General features: G+C 38.1%; 1 protein-coding gene across 11 annotated transcripts in view; it reads left to right on the top strand.

Annotated features, from left to right (window-relative positions):
* LOC107867880 (exportin-4) overlaps positions 1 to 17,326 on the top strand; it is a 109,284-nt gene that overhangs the window by 52,635 nt on the left and 39,323 nt on the right. For 9 of the 11 annotated variants that reach the window (XR_007055075.1, XR_007055076.1, XR_007055073.1 and 6 more), the window contains 6 exons: positions 187 to 283; positions 369 to 431; positions 602 to 723; positions 1,969 to 2,073; positions 2,429 to 2,502; positions 16,998 to 17,073. Coding sequence is in view for 7 of the 11 variants with exons in the window: in XM_047411946.1 (XP_047267902.1) it covers positions 187 to 283; positions 369 to 431; positions 602 to 723; positions 1,969 to 2,073; positions 2,429 to 2,502; positions 16,998 to 17,073 (537 nt within the window). In the remaining 4 variants the exon portion in view is untranslated. The remainder of the gene's footprint in view (positions 1 to 186; positions 284 to 368; positions 432 to 601; positions 724 to 1,968; positions 2,074 to 2,428; positions 2,503 to 16,997; positions 17,074 to 17,326) is intronic. The other 2 variants (XM_047411943.1, XM_047411947.1) reach the window with 1 other exon arrangement.

Raw genomic sequence — 17,326 nt, forward strand, 5'->3', positions numbered from 1 at the left:
AGATGGAGATCATGGCATCTATGTTCATACACTAATATACTACACACACGTGCGCGCGTGCGCATGCACACACAGACACTGGCACACACATATATTCGTGTGTGATCCATACACATACACCTACATTAATAGTCTTTTACATATCTGGACTCTTATGTTAATATATATTATGCACAACATTTTCAGCCTTTGGACGGTTCTATTAGCCATGCGGTTATTCCTTCGGATGGGGTTAGTGCTGCATCTCATCTCTTTGCCCTGATTGTAGAGTCTGAGCTAAGAGGTAATTCTCGATCTAATACAAATATAAATTCTTGATTTAAAGTTCTTATTGTCTTGGTCACTTTGTAACATGATCTCTTGTGTAGCTGCTTCTGCATCAGCCTTCAGTGATGACAATGAGGCTGATTATCTTCAGGCTTCTATTGCTGGTAGTTAAATATACTTCATGCATTAATTATTTTTAAGCTTCTTTTTTCGATTCCTCCTTTTTACTGTCTTACATTTCAATCGTGTTTGTACTTTGTTATCCTTTATATCTTAGCAGTTGTTTCCTTTTATCTTTTTCCCCTTTTTGTACTTATTTCTTATTCTGTCTTAGTTTTGTTTTTAGCCATGGATGAAAGATTAAGTTCGTATGCACTTATTGCTCGAGCAGCTATTAATGTTGCTGTTCCCTTATTGACAAGTCTCTTCTCTGAGAAATTTGCCCGTCTACAACAGGTACTTTGTTACTTTAACCTCTTGTTGTTTTGAGCTTCCGCTGTGTATGGTTATTCAGACTGTACATTCACCTAGCAAACTTCTCCCCTTTCTGAATTTATCTTTTCTACTTATTATCTTTTCATATTTTTGAACATCATTTAGGTTTTCTCAATTTCTTGGTTATTGGTACAAATCTTTGAGTTCCTTAAAAAATTGATATTTTTGAAATACGTACATGTCAAACTCAATCAACCTGCCACTTTTATCTTTCTTCTGGTAGTGATTTCACCATTATTGTATTGTCTATCTGCATTTTCTATCTCCAAACTTCTCCCTAGGAGATTCTTGCTCCATGTTCCCTTGGTGTTGTCTTTTCTGCTTTGACTTCCTGTGAGGCTTCTCTTTTCATGTTGGAAGAGTCAATTTTTGGAGCAAATGCATGTCCAGTATAATTATGTTTCTGATTTTTGCTAGTTCAGTTATTCTTCATACAGGGAATGCAAAAAATAAAAAAATAAAAATAAAAAAACACAGGGAATGCTGACTTACCGAACTTTTTCCTTTTATGTAATTATTTGTTGACTTGTAGGCAATGTTTTCAGGATGTATTGAGCACCTCATTTTTCACATTTCCCCCTTTTATCTATTTGTTTTATTAATATGTGGATTACACTGGTTATGTTCTTGTATTTGTTTTATTAATAGACTCCCTCCCTCCCAATTTATGTGATGTTGTTTGACTCAGAGGCGGAGCCAGGATTTCAACGAAGGGGGTTCCATATTCAAAGGAAACTTAGGATTTCAACTAAGGGGGTATTCAAAGAAAACTTAGTCAAAGGGGGCTCAACACCTACTGTAACCACATAAAAAATAATTTTAATCATGTATAATAGTATATTTTTCCGTCGAAGGCTTCGCCCCTGGTTTGACTTGGCACGGAGTTATAGAAAGGAAGAAAAACTTTTGAAATTTGTGGTCTAAAATAAGTCAGATGTTTGTGTTTGTGGGGTTGTAAATCATTTCATTAAAGGTTAAATGGGTATTTTAAAGTTAACATTGTTACTAAATAGAGAAATGTGTCATTCTTTTTGGGACTGACTAAAAAGGAAAGTGTGTCACATGAATTGGGACAAGAGGGAGTAACAATTTTTGAAATCCCTTCCCTTGTACAGTCTTACATGTCTGCTAATTATATTTATATGTCCACCGTACATGTGTGTATAAATTGCTGTCTGTAAGCCACAGTTTTCTTGTCATGTGTAGGGCAGAGGCTTTACTGATCCAACTCAAACTTTGGAGGAGCTCTACTCACTTTTGTTAATAACTGGGCATGTTCTCGCTGATGAAGGACGGGGTGAAACACCATTGGTAATGAAAATCCCTTTTTATGCTGGTGAAATTTTTTGTAGAGATTTTTATGCTGGGGATTCTGGAAATCCCTTGAAACAGTATTACTGATTGCATTAATGCAATTCATGATCATTAGGCAAATATAATAAGGGGATCACTGATTTGTGCGCATTTATGGGCTTATATTCTCTTTTCCAGTATAAATATAGACATGCATGGCTTGCATCTGCTTTCGCTACATTAATATTTTCTATGTTTTCTATGTGTTTGTGGTTGTCAACACAATTCTTTGAAATACACTATTTTATTTTCTCTTGTGATTCCATTTCCCATAGTTCTGTAAATGAGTCGAAGTCCTGTTATTTCTCATTAGGTGCCTGATGCTATACACTCCCAATTTATGGATGTTATGGAGATGGACAAGCATCCAGTTGTCATAATTTGTGGGTAATTTTCTGACTTCTGTAGATAGTTCAAAAAGTAAGACTATGTAACCATTCTGTATCACTATTGACATGTTGCCAATAGCATAATGTATCACTTCAGTTTATCTGTCTTGAAAGGCTCCCATATTGCTTAACATGCAAAGTATCAACCTTTTTTTTTATGGTGGTGTTTGAGCCCGCTAGCACGCTCTTCGACTAATTCCACACTGTATCTGCTATCTCCTAGTGATACGAGCCAAATGACCATCATAGCTTTTGATGACATCATTCGAGGCCGTTACATAAAGGCTCAAGCCTTGGTCCTCTCGAGGACCCGTTTTGAGCACACCATAGAGCAATTCCATGTATGGAAGTTTGCTTGGGGGCTTGCCTTGATGTCTACCCGAGAGTTCCAAGTGATGAGGATTGATCGGGGAAGCCAAACTTTACAAAGCTTCATCGCTTCACATGGGCCGCCAAACTTGGACAAAATTGGTCATTTATGTTGGGCTTATTCCCATCTCACTCCACTTGGTTTATGGGCCATTTTTGGGCCCATTGTAATAGCTTAGCTTAAGACTATAAGTAGATATCCCTAGGTTATTTTCTTCCCTAGCTTATCTATGATAATGAATGAACATTACTCTTGAAAGAGTGTTGGTAAAACTTGAGTTGATTGTTTGCTTAGAAATGGGTGTTTTGAGGGTATTGAATCCCTCTTGGGCGACGTAAGAAATTGGTGTTCAATTTTATGAGTTTTAGGGGTCTTCGAGTTTGATACACTCATTGGTTCTTAATTCCTTGTAGTTTCTTATGTCACTGGTAAAGTTACTGTGACCCGGAGGTCATGGGTTCAAGCCTTGGAAACAGCCTCTGGCAGAAATGCAAGATAAGGCTGCGTACGATACACCCTTGTGGTGGGGTCCTTCTCGGACACTGTGCATAGCGGTAGCTTTAGTGCACCGGACTGCTCTTTTTTTAGATTTCATATTTTGTAGCTAGATCCATATCATTTGGTATTAGATCTGAGCTTGATTTCATACTTACGAAGTCAATCTTGGGTTTGTTATCTTGAAAATCTACAAAAAAAGAAGTGTCAAAATTGACAATTAAAAAAAACCGTAGTATTCCCGTTTTACCCCTAGGCCGAAACTTTAGGTCTTAGATTTTTGTGTCTTTTGGTGTTTCTAGTGTTAGATCATTGTTCTCTAACACTAAGTGAGTCTAGATCTCGAATTTGAGCTTATTTCGGGTTGATTTGAGTCATCCACCATTGTTGAGCTTGAGTTAAAGAAACTTGAAGGTGGGTTTCTCAAATTTGGAAGGTTTTTGTTGAGATTTGGGCTTGAACGTGTGTTGGTTGTGTTTGGGAGTTCAATGTGAGCTTGGAGAATCAAAAATCATCAAATTCTGAGGTCATTTGCTTAGGGTTCAAGTTTGAATGTTCTTGGTGTTCTTCATCATCTTCATATATTGTTGAAGAAGAACATTAAAAGAAATGGTTGTTTGATCCAAAAAGGAGGTAAGAGAAGGTTTGGAACTTCTTGTCTCAAAGAATATTCCAAGTCTTTCAAAGAAAGAATGAAGCAAAAGGCATCAAAAAGGGTCAATATTCTTAAAGAAAACAAAGGAAAGTAGGGGGGCGGGGTGGCACAAGAAAATTCAAACTCTTTTGAGCTTGAAGTCAACCAACATTCATCGAGCCAACCACGTCATCAACCGTCCAAATACCCTAAGCTCAAATTTAGATTCTTAGTTTCTTTTCTTTGATTCTTAGGTTTCTTTTCTTAATTCTAATGCTAATTAGCATCTAGTAATCACCTACTTAGTTGTGAGTTGGCTTTGAATCCGTTTCTTTCGTGTCTTTTTTCTTTGTGTGCTTTTCTTGTTTTCAATTCGTTGTAGCTTCTTGGTTTAAGTTCGTACGAGATTTATTTGAGTCCCTCAAACGAAAATCCATTCCGCGCAAGAGTAGATATCATCCCTCAACATCTCACGGATTATAAGCCAACATTCAACACTTGTGAAATCAAGTGTGAGGCAAGTAAGGTGTGTAGAGTTGTGAGGATACTCTCTTTTTGTGCTAACGTGTATGCTATTTTATAGGTGTCTTTTTTTTTCTTAGGTACCATGGACAAAAACGCTGCTAATGCTATCTTGGCCTCTATTGAAGCTATCTACTGAAAAGTTGAAAGGCTACACACGGAGTTGGTGTCGTTCAAAGGAGTTGCAACCCAAATGCCCCAACCTACACCAAACCCAATTCCTCTATTCCAAGCTCCACTTAACTGAATGCCTCAACCTCCACCAAATCCAATTTCCCCATTCCAAGCTCCACTCGACCAAAACCTACCCATCCATGTAGAGAAAGACGGTAGGAAAGAACAACAAGATTCCCCAACTCATGGACCAAACATGACGATCCTAGAAGGGGAAGGTTAGCAATTGGAGTTAGATTGAAGTCTCTCTTATTCATTGAGGCACATAGTGTGGGAGCCTTTGAAAGAGGAGATTTATCAAAGAAAAATCCTTTGTTATACAAGGTTTGAGATAATGGAGAATATATGTTCCTTGGCCATTAAGGGGAGAAAAGCATTAATGCCGTATCTTGTACCCTTGTTAATCTCTTGGAACTTCCTACTCAAGGGCATCCCAAGCCTTACAAACTCCAATAGAACAATAAGGTTGATACTAGGTAAAATGCTGCAAATTTCTTGTTACCCAGTAACCATGTACTAGCATTTACTAGCATTTTACGAACACATGCTTTATGATTTATCGGAGTTCTTGGCTAAGAATTTCAACTTTGGGAAGAGTGATGGAGAGATGAATCAAGGGAGAAGACTTGACCAACTCCCTTGTGATGAGAGCTTCCCAAAGGAGCAAGTGAGCTGCCATGATACACACCAAGGTAAAGGCCGTACCTCATGTTAGCTACAAGGTAACAATGCTATCATGTTAGCTACAAGGTAACAATGCTATCTCCTACACTCCTACAAACTTAGAATGTTGTGATGTGGCTGTATGTGGCTAGTAACAGCCAAGTGGATGTAGTTGGTCGTCTGCTTAGAGGAGAATTGCGTTAGTCTTCCCTTTGTGATACTCTTGGTATTGCTAGATTGCATGAAGATCAAATTCTTGTTGTAAGCATGCAAGCACTAGTTGATCCTATAGATGACGAAATTGATTCTTATCGTAAGAATGATTTATGTCCACCTAGTGCTAGCACTTGTAACTTGAATAAGGTCCCATTGCCAAGTGATGAAAGTATTCACACACTAGTTGACCCTCGGGAAAACCAAGGTGAATCTATGTTGGCATGTGAATGGCCAACAACTAGTGGTGTATAATGATCAACTTACTCATGAATGTAGTCCACTACTTGAGCATGTGTATGGTGTGTATGGTGTGTTTGATGAGTCTTAAGTTAGTGATGATGTTGATAGAGTTGATCATGAGAATGGGGATGATTCTTTGAGCATATTGTGAGATGAAGGACTTAATGATAGTTTTGCTCAAAGATTTCATATGGATGAAAATGTTGTGAAGCATGACATATGTCTTTGTGAGAGTGAACTTTTATGCTTAAACTCCTTACCTTTGAAAAGTGAACCTCTCTCAAAGCAAGATGTCTTGTGTTAAAAGTGAGATCACTCCTTGCATGACACCTAGTGAAGTGCAAGATGGTGTGTTTAAAAGTAAAGGTGGTATGCTTATGATTCACATGATATCCTATTTCTTGAAATCCATTAAGGATATAGGATTAAGTGAAGATTATGCTAGCCATCCAATTCTTGATAGTGATCTCATACTTGTGGAAATGAATGATCAATTGGGTTATGAAGACTTTGACTCGGTTGAATGTTTAAGAAACCCAATTAATGATTGTTCTTCGAAAAATGATCTTGATTGTGATCCTTTGTATGACACCCCATCTTTGTTTGGTAAATATGGGGATGAATTGCTTGACCCTTATGACAACTTGAGTTGTGATCCCTTTGATGTTAATGGTGGTTTGTGTCTACTTGAGGATTGCTCCTTTGAAAGAGAAGGTGGTGTTTGTTTAGAAATTCCATTTACTTCTTCCTTGTGTGTTTCCTAGGTTGAGCATACTTATGGAAATGATTTTGAAACTATTAGTGAGTACATGCCTGGGGACACCATAGTTGAAGTTTTGTGTCACACTTTTCTCTACTCTCCTTTTGCTCATAATATTGTCAATGGTAGTATAGAGGCTATGCCTAATTTTGGGGATGGCACCATAGGGGAAAGAAAGAATAGCCGTGACCTATGTCCTTGGCTACTTCTCCCATTTGACCCCGGTGGCCTATTGGGATGTGGAAATCTCTACACATCCAACTTGATGCTTGGTTCAGACGATAAGCAAGGTTTGATTGTAAATGTTGGTATCCTTCCCTATGCCTAGATCTGTGAAGGATACGTTATCTTGCTGGAAACTTGGAAGAAGTAGAAGAAAGTGCAAAGCTTGGAATGTTGTCTCTTTAGCTTTGATGTGGATCGTTTATAGTGAAAGAAATAGGAGGGCTTTTGAAGGGGTAGAATTGTCTTTTGGCAGCTGAGGAGTAGCCTCTGGCCCCTTATTTATTTGGTGCACCCATTTAGTGCGTCATGTTGTAGGTTCTTTACTTTTTGGTATACTTCTTGTATACGATCGTTTTTGGCCCTGTGATTAATGAAACTATTTACCTGATCTAAAAAATTAGGGCAAAGCTCTGTACAAGTGTAACACTAGTAGTTTTTTGATGTATCTCATCTTTAAAATTTTCAATTGGGGCATATGGTTCCAAATGATTGGGCAGGAAATCTAATAGTTCATCTTTTGATACAAGCTAAATTAGCGCCAACCTTTTTAGACCATAATTCAAGGTCAATGCAAGGGGATCCAAACCATGATCATCTTGAGGACACAAGGACGTGTATGGAGGACCCTTTGGCATGCAATCTTAAGGAGTGTTGGTGCAATCCGAACTTTCTCAAGCAACTGCACAAGAAGCCAAGCCAATAAGTTAGTAGAATTGTCCTTAGATCACTACTTTGGAAGCTTTGTAACTGCATGGAGAACGAGAACGAGCTTGAAGCATTGGAAGGAGCTCGTAGACGAACAATATCACGTTTGGAAGGTATCTTGGAGCATAGAAGAACTAACCAAGCAAAGGAGGGGCCAAAGGACATTCTGTCAACTTTGGTGACACCAAGATGCATCGCCAATACCATTGTCATGTCGCCAATTATTCCACCCCATCGCCAAACGTGGCAGCTTCCTTGTTGGGTCACTTTTGGACCCATTTGTAATAAGGCCTAGCCTAGACTATAAATAGCTCGTGTTTCATTTCCTTAGGTAGATTTTTATGACTATTGATATTGTGAGACTCTTGAAGGAGTGAGTGCTGGAAAAACCGATGTTGATTATTGCGTAGAAACGGTGGTTGTAAGGGAGTTTCGATTCCCTCGTGGTCATTCTAAGGGATAGGTGTTTGTTGATAATCTTAAGGAAGGTCGTTGAATCCGAAATATCCTTCAGTTGTCCTTTTTCTTATCTTCTTGTGCATATCTTTTTATCTTTTTATTTTCCACATTTCAATTCTATCATTTATCATTTATTTTGTTTTATTTTTGCCTTTCGTATTTTTGGTTTGAATCATCTGGTATCAGAGCTGAGCTTAGGATCGTTCCGACTATTCTAGTCTTGGGTTTTGTTGTCATGAAAATAATTTTTTTTTTTTAAAATCCCATAAATTTTGATTTTTGAGTCTTTGAGTTTTCAGCTAGATCCGAGAAACTAGCTTGATTGGGTTTGATTGGAAAGATCTACTTTTTGTTGGAGGTGAAGAACTTGAAAACTCATCAAGTGGGTTTGTAGATCTAGGTTAAATTAGAGGCTCTTGAGTATTGGGGTTTGTTCTCCTTCTCATTTGGAGTTCAAATCTGAAATGTCCTTAAAGGAGTAAAAATCCATTGTGGTTTTGATTTGGGTGTTCTTCATGTTCATGGTGTTTTTCTTGGCTTGAAGAAAATTGTCAATTGGTTTTTAGATCTGAAAATTTTGGTTTGGAATTTGAGGTTTAAAGTTGTTGGAGATTGTTACCCATGATGAGGAGAGCTTAGATCTCAAATCGTCGAATTCTGCGTTGAAATGAAGTTATAAATTTTGAAATTCTTGTTGTTCTTGGGTGTTCTTCATATTCTTCATCTCTTGAAAAGTGTTTGGGTGTTGGTACAAAAGGGAATCCAAAAGTGGAAAAAAGACAAAAAAAGAGGTACAAAAGGACAAGACAACAGAGAGTTCAATTCTTGGAAGCTTCTTCAGCTGAATGTTTGGGCTTGACTTACTGCCCATTTTCGCGCACCAAAAGCGCTCAGCCAAAGTGTTTGGCTCAACAAAAAAGTGCCAAGAGCATCGCCAATCGCCACCTCCAAGTTCCGTACAATTCTGCGCAGCAGAAAACAAATTTGACGATGCAAAAGTGATTTTTGCTATGTAATTCGGCGATGCAAGCCAAGTTTGGTGATGGTAATACAATTTTGGCTTTGGGAAAAGCAGTTTTGGTGAAAGAAATTTGAGTTTTGGAGATCCCATGCCCTTTTTACCCCCAATCTTAGGTTTTTAACTTCTAGTTTCATTTCTTTGATTCCTAATCTCTTTTCTTGATTATTAAAACAAATTTCCAACTAGTAATTATCCTACTTAGTTGTTGATTAGTTCTTGAGTCCTTTTCTTTGTTAGTCTTTTTTCTTTTGAGGTTTTCTAGTTTTATTTCGTAGTTATTTGGTGAAAGTTTGTTAGCTTGTAATTGAGTCATTCGACTTTCTTGAAACAAGAATCCGCTTCAGCCAAGAGTAGCGATCGATACCTTGTGTACCTCCAAAGTATAAGCAATCTTCAGCACCAGCCGATCCAATTGTGACGCATACAAAGGTGAGAAACTTATGAGTGTTGGTGTGGAGCTTTTACTACTGAAATTTTTGCTCGTTTTGTATGTACATAGAGTTATAAGGAAATTTGTAGTCGGTAGCCTCGAATACATATGACTACGACAGAGGAGACTATGATTGTGGTGATGAAGGCTATGACTATGATGAAGATGGTGATTATGGAGGCTATGAATATAGCCATGATCAAGAGCCATGGGAATGAAGGCTAATATTTCGGAGAAGAATATGAGGCAAATGGTGACTCTAGTTCTTATGGTGAATATGGAGAGGATGAAGAGCCTTGCGATGGTTTTTATGTTGACAATGGAGCATGTGGGGAGTGGGGATGAAGAAGATGTGAGGTATAGTCCTTTCTCCTATGCACCTTATAAGAATCATGGTGGGAATGTACATGAGGCTTGTAAAGATTCGTATTCCTCATCTTGTGGCACTTCTTATCAAAGTTGAATTGGTGCGAGTGGTTACTCTACTTTGAGTAGAAGTCATCCAATGAGAAGTTTTGACTATGCATCTCGAATGTCTAGGGATACTGCATCTTACCCTTCTTCTTCTTGTTCTAGTGCTCAAACATTGAGGAATAGTAACCAAGGTGGATATGAAGGGTATAGTATAAGTCGTGATCTCCCTAGAGCACCTCTCCCTATCTTTGAAGGAGAACATGATCCCAAGGCTTATCTTGATTGGGAATGGCAATGTGAAAGGTTTTTCAAGGCCTATAATATAAGCGAAGTCGAACAAGCCACATATGCCATGAAACACATTCAACGTCAAGCACTAAGATGGTGGGAACTTGCAAAAGAATCCACTAAAACATGGAGTGCCTTGAAGAGGTTCAGGAAGTCCTATGTGCCGAAAGAATACATGAAGCTTTACAATGTTAATCCGAGAAGACAAGTTGGCACTAGAAAGATAGATATTTGTTAAGTTCCGGGATACATTCCTGTTCTCGATGATTGGTGCTATGTGAACTGCATCACTCCGTTTACGGTCGACTATTTGGGGATACCTTGAATGTCGAAACATTTTCCATATTTCTTGGAAGGCCATAGAGCTTTCGAGAGTGAAGGTTTTCTTTACCCGAAAATAGGTACTATGAGGAGGTTTGGTGTGATATATTTTCTTTGGACTTTGGACACTTATGCTTGGGTGCCAATTGGTTTGCAAGGCATGGTGTTCCAAATGAGGAAAATTTGCCCAAGATTGCTATGGACAAATGGTGAAATCATCTCTTCCTACCTACCCTTCCTAAACCTCAAGGAAATGTGACCACTTACTCCAAGTCCCTTGATGATGAGAGGAAACAGATCGAGAGGAGTGAGGGAGTGCTAAGTGGTAACCCAAGAGTGGAAAAAGAAGAGGTTGTGAGGAGTGAAGTGAAGGGCTTAGCACAAACCAAATCTATTTTTATTTGTTCGTCTGTTAGTAGGAACACTTATGCAGGTACTGATGTTGCAAATGGAGGAGGAATACAAGCTTCAAGCATAGGGTCTAATCAAAAAGTTCGAGAGATTAAGATGGACCTATGCATCAAACAATACAAAGAGTATTCCAATACTTTGAAAGGAATCTTGTATCAAAATAAATAGGAACTTCTTATGAACTTGAAGTAACAAAGCTAGCTCTTGCACTTTTGGTAAATGTGAAAAATCATTGTGTGGCTATTAGCCAATTGAGTGTGAATAATAGCTTGTCTACATGTGATCTTAATGATTCTTTGCCTTGTGTTGATAATGTACATGTTGAGAGTGTGGATACACTAGTGTTGAGAGTGTGGATACACTAGTTGATCCTATTGATGACCAAATTGACTCTTCTTGTAAGATCAATTTGAGTTCACCTAGTGTTGAATCCTTCATGTTGAATGATCGTACATTATTTTGTAAAAAATGGTGTTGATCAACTTGCTTATTAATCTAGTTCACTACTTGAGGATGTTTGTGATGTGGTTAGTGAACCTCACGTTAGTGATGATGTTGATAATGTAGATTATTTGAATAGGAGTGACCCTTTGAGCATGCATTTGAATGAAAGTCCTATTACTTGCTTGGCTCATAGAAATGATCATGTGTTTGAAATTTCTTCAAAATTTAATAATTGTCTTCTTGAGAGTGAACTTACATGTTCCAATTCTTCTTCTTGGATTGATCCCTCTCCCTTTTAAGTACAATTTCTTATTTAAGGATGATGAAATCACTCCTAGTGAATTACCTAGTGGTGTGGATTATGTTAATGATGTAGCTCTTCTTGAGGGCTATACTCCATATAACAACCCACTATGGTGTGACAACACTCCTCCTAAAGATGGATATCTCTTCCTGGAAACTTGGAAAATGAGTCTTATGGGAAAGGATTGTGAAGATTTGGAAGGTGATCTTTGTGTCCTAATTATTTCTTCTTTGAGTGTTCCAATTCTTGAGCATACCTTTGATAATGTTCCTGGGCATAATAGTGAGCATGTTCTTGAGGACACCTTAGAGGAAATCAATTTTCGTGACACCTTTCTTTACTCTCTGCTTGCCTTTAACAATTCTTATGCTTGTGTGGAGAGTGTATCTTTTTGTGTTGGTGGTGCCTTTTAGGGAAAAAGAGTGTTGTTTAGACCTATGTCTATGGCCTCTCTATCCCTTTGACCCTGGTGACCAATTAGAATGTGGCGGTTATAAGACACCCCACTTGGTGCTTAGTCAAGATGACAAGCAAGGTTTAGATGGAGTTGTTGGTACTATTCCCTCCACTTGATGGAACGAAGTTGTGTAAGGGAAAGATCTGCAACAAAGATGGGTGTTCAAAGATGAGTGTTCTTTAAAGAAGGGAGCAATGAAAAGGCCCAAGAGAATTCACCATTGTGTGTTCCCACTCATGATCAAGGCCTTATTGCTTGTAGGTCATGGAGTGAGTCGTCTTTTGAAAACACTTTGGATGAATTCCATTTATATGATACCTTTCTTTATTACTTTTTTGCATATGATGTTATTCTTGTTTAGAAGGGAAAGGGTAATATGTGCTTAAATGCTTTGATTTCATCCTTGTCTGTATCTGTGTTTAGGGAAGCGTGATGCGGAAAAAAAACGACAAGGCTTCGCATCACACATTATGCGATCTGTGATGTGATGCGACCACATCATTGAAGTGAAGCGCAATTTAATAGAAAAAAAGGACCTAATAGAGCATTCTTATAACTGAAAAGACCACGACAACGATATCATCAGTAATAAAGGCAATATATATAAGCAAAAGTTTAAATGAAACACCAAGATCACTGAAACACCTATTTTAAGAAACAAAACAGTTCAACAAAGCAAACAAACCCAAAGAAAAAGAAGAAAAATCAAATTTAAATTAATAATGTTTAAATCTAAAGCATTTCTAGTTCATTAAGGTTGTCCAAATCTTCTATTCCTTCAGTATCACCGTAATGCTCATCATCTTTAACTTACTCATCTTCCTCATCTCCAGTTGAAGTAGCATCTTCTCCTTATTGTATAAGTTGGAAGTACTACCCCTTAAACCTTATTGACACTCATCAACTCCACTTGCCGCAGCAACACCCCAAGTAAAATCAGTATCTCCATAAAAAATTGATTCATCTTTAACATTCTCAATTCCAATTAGCCCTTCATTGGCATCATCAATGTTGTCCAAGCTAATTGGATTAAATCCATTATAAGTGTTATAACGACACATCAATGTTCTGTTGTACTTTATGAACACCAAGTCACTAAGGCACTTTAGAGTTAGTCTATTCCTCTTTTTGGTATGGATCTACAAATAAATATTTGCAAGCATTAAGTCAAGACATTTGAGATATAACATACGTATCTCAATATACTAAAGCTTTTCTTTAACTCTTATGTGTTCGAACACGCTCCAATTTCTTTCACACCCAGATGCGTACAACTTAGACCCAAAATTTTGATGACGAACTCTTGTAACTTTGGAGTTTTTGAACCATAAAGCCTTCACCATGCAACTATTCAAAGTAAAGTAATTATTCAAAATTAGCAACTATAAAGAAATAACTTAAAGTGTTAATTTAATTGAAACATAGGAGTCATTCACCTGGTTAATTCTAGTCTTTTTGTCTTATGGCGACTGGTATTCCAGAAAGTCCCTCAACATTTTGGTAAGAACTAATCTGATCGGTTATTTTATCTTGCATATCATCATCATCAACCATCTTTGGAATGCATGCATGGAATCCCATCATCAAAATGTTATTCAATAAATCATCCTTATGATTATAATAGAGTGATGGGTTCAAGATATTACTAGTTGCATGCAACAGTTTGTGGAGTTGATCAGTCCACTTTTTATCAATGATCTCAAAAACCTTTACATATTTGTGCTCCACAATAAATATTTTTTAGTAGCCCCTTTAGTCTCACTCATCGCTTCATAAATGCAACCCATTGATGGTTTTGCTTCACCATCTACCAAACGAAGAACTGTAACCAATGGACCACATACTTTAAGAGCATAAGCAACATTGTTCCAAAAATAGAATGCAAACATTATTCGTGCAACTTCTTGTCCTAACTCTTGTTTATCAAATTTACTATTATTCCATTCTTTTGAAATGAACATGATTCTCAAATTTGACTTTTGCTTGAACATTCTCTACAAGGTCTTGCCAGGTTTCACCAAGTTTCTTTGATTTTTGAATTTCTCATCATAATCAACAACAAAGGCCTTTGAACAATGTAAGAATGCACTTTATCCGCCTTTGTGAAAACACTTTGAAAAGGTCTTTGCTTGAAAATATCCCTGAATAACAAAATCACACAATAGGCTACACATGGAGATAACATTTCAAGTTTTAGGTCTCTTTTTTTTGCTTAACATACCCTTTAATTCCTTTTCTCACAGCATTCGGACACTTCTTCTATTGCTGCACATCACTAGAATTACCAGTAAGATGTTGTTTATGGAGAAAAGCTTCGCCATTAAACGTTAAGCCCAAAAAAAACACATGTAACTTTGTTGCTATTGGTCTCACTTGCTCTTTTACCATATTTCCAAGTCGGATCAGACATTTTAAATTGTTGTAAGCATAAGAAACAAATCAAACAAAAATCACAACAAAAAGAAAGAGAAACAAACAACAACAGAAAACAGAGGGAAAAATTGAAGAAAATAGAGAAAAAGAACAAGGAAGAAGAAAGCAGATAAACAGAGCATCTGTAAAAAAAACCATAGAGCAAAACAGTAAAGAAGAAGAAGAGGAGCAGAAATGAAAAAAAGAAAGAAAAAGAACAAACAAAAACAACGCAACAAAACAGAGAAGGAAGAAGAAGAAAAACTACCTTAACAAAGCAGCAGCAAAACAGAGCATGAGCAACAGGGATGTTGCAGCTTCAGTGAAGAAGAAGAGAAGTCGCAGCTGTTGCTTCAGTGATGTTACTTAAAAGGGCAGCTCGGTGCACTAAAGCTACCATTATGCGCGGTGTTCAGGGAAGGGTCCCACCACAAGGGTGTATCGTACGCAGCCTTACCTTGCATTTCTGCCAGAGACTGTTTCCAAGGCTTGAACCCATGACCTCCTGGTCACATGGCAACAACTTTACCAGCTACTCCAAGGCTCCTCTTCAACTTCAGTGATGTTGCTAACCCTAAAAAATCGTACTAGCGATGTTGCATTTTTTTTTACACTTAAAAATTACTCGACTCGTTTTTTTTTAATTTAACATGGCCCTACAAATGAAAACAACAAGACGTGAGCACCTCGGGTCGCATCAGCAGCAACAGAGGGTTATGCGCCCGATTCAGTCAGATTGCGTCGCATCAATAACTCGAAGCGTCACTGCCTCGCATTGCATCAAATCGACACATTATGCGCTAATGCGAGCGCATCAGAGAACGAGCAACAGAGGGTTATGCGCCCGATTCAGTTAGATTGCGTCGCATCAATAACTCGAAGCGTCAAAGCCTCGCATCGCATCACATCGACACATTATGCGCTAATGCGAGCGCATCAGAGAATGCTGGTCTGTATTGTGTACTAAATCTCTTGAGCCAAGTGGCATTCTTGGAAATACCTTGGATGAGATTCCTATGCATGATTCCTTTCTATACCACCTCTTTGCCTATGATGATATCCATGCTCATTTTGGAGTTGTTTTCTTTAGAGGTAGTAAGCCCTTTGATTGGTCCACGTGTTTGAGTGAAAATGCAATGTGGATCGTTCACATCTTAGACTCCGCGCAACTCTTGTGGATTTTTGAACCATTGGTGGCACCGCTTTTGGTTATGGTCTCTTGGGGAAGTAATGAACAATTGTGTCTTAAGACTCCTAAAATGAATATGGTCTTACCTTTTTGATTTGTTGCTGCCATTATGGCCTTTGTGGTTTCTTTACTTCTTAGTATTCCCCATAGCGGGTTCCTTTGCAACTTTTTCATTGAGTTTTTCATGTTAAACGCAAAGGACCCTTGGTTATATATTAAGTGTGTGCAACCTTGGCATGATGATAGGATTGGTTTTGCTAATACTAACCCTCATGCCTTGAGGATAATGTTGTTGCTTGTTTTCCCTATAGTTTTACTAGGTTTGAATTTGAGGTCGAATCTTTTTCAAAAAGGGGAGGATGATACAAGCCAAATTAGCGCCAATCTTTTTGGACCTATAATTCAAGGTCAATGCTAGGGGATCCACGCCAATCTTTTTGGACCTATAATTCAAGGTCAATGCTAGGGGATCCAAACCATGATCATCATGATGACACAAGAGGATGTATATGGAGGACCCTTTAGCATGCAATCTTAAGGAGTGTTGGTGTAATCCGAGCTGCCTCAAGCAACTACATAAGAAACCAAGCCAATAAGTTTGTATAATTGTCCTCAAATCACTACTTTGGAAGCTTGGAAAATGCATAGAGTAGGAGCTTCTAATCGGACAACATTGCATTTGGAAGGTGGCTTGGAGCATTGAAGGACCAACCAAGCGAAGGAAGGGCCAAAGGACATTGTGTCCAGTTTGGCAACACCAAGATGCATCGCCAATACCATTGGCGTGTCGCCAATTATCCCACCCCATTGCCAAATGTGGCAGTTTCTTTGTCGGGTCACTTTTGGGCTCATTTGTAATATGGCCTAGCCTAGACTATAAATAGCTTGTCTTTCATTTCCTTAGCTAGATTTTTATGACTATTGATATTGTGAGACTCTTGAAAGAGTGTGAGTGCTTGGTAAAGCCTATGTTGATTATTGCTTAGAAACGGTGGTTGCAAGGGAGTTTCGATTCCCTCGTGGTCATTCTAAGAGATAGGTGTTTGATGATAATCTTAAGGAAGGGTTGTTGGATTCAAAATATCCTTCGGTTGTCCTTTTTCTTATCTTCTTGTGTCTATCTTTCTATCTATCTCTATCCTTCTTTTTTCCGCATTCAATTCTATCGCTTATCATTTTTTTTTTATGTTATTTTTGCCTTCCGTATTTACCTACTGAATTCATTATCAGCCATGCAATGAGGACTTGTGGTCCCCGTGTGTTCTATCTTCTCTTTATTTTTAATATTTCCCTATTATGTATTCAACTTCCTTTACTTGTCTTCTTTTGTCTGGTGCAGATCAATAATAAAATTTGCTGAGCAGAGTTTAAATCCAGAGATGAGAGCGTCGTTCTTTAGTCCCAGGCTAATGGAGGTAGTTCGTCAAAATTTCTGCTCTATTTTGATCATCATGATGAATAATTCTGTCATCTGCAATGCACCTTTAATAGCTCAGCATTCTCCATCAAATCATGTTTTGACAGACCCTCCCGCAACCCTCAAATGTGTGTGAAGTATCATTTTCTGTAAACACCATAGGACTATTTTCATGAAATTATGCAATGCTTAAATCCCTGTCCCTCCATATTGATTATCCACATGCCCCCCCCCCCCCCCCCCCCCCCCCC

This window comes from Capsicum annuum, chromosome 4 (assembly GCF_002878395.1).
Source record: "Capsicum annuum cultivar UCD-10X-F1 chromosome 4, UCD10Xv1.1, whole genome shotgun sequence".
Taxonomy (NCBI): Eukaryota; Viridiplantae; Streptophyta; class Magnoliopsida; order Solanales; family Solanaceae; genus Capsicum; species Capsicum annuum.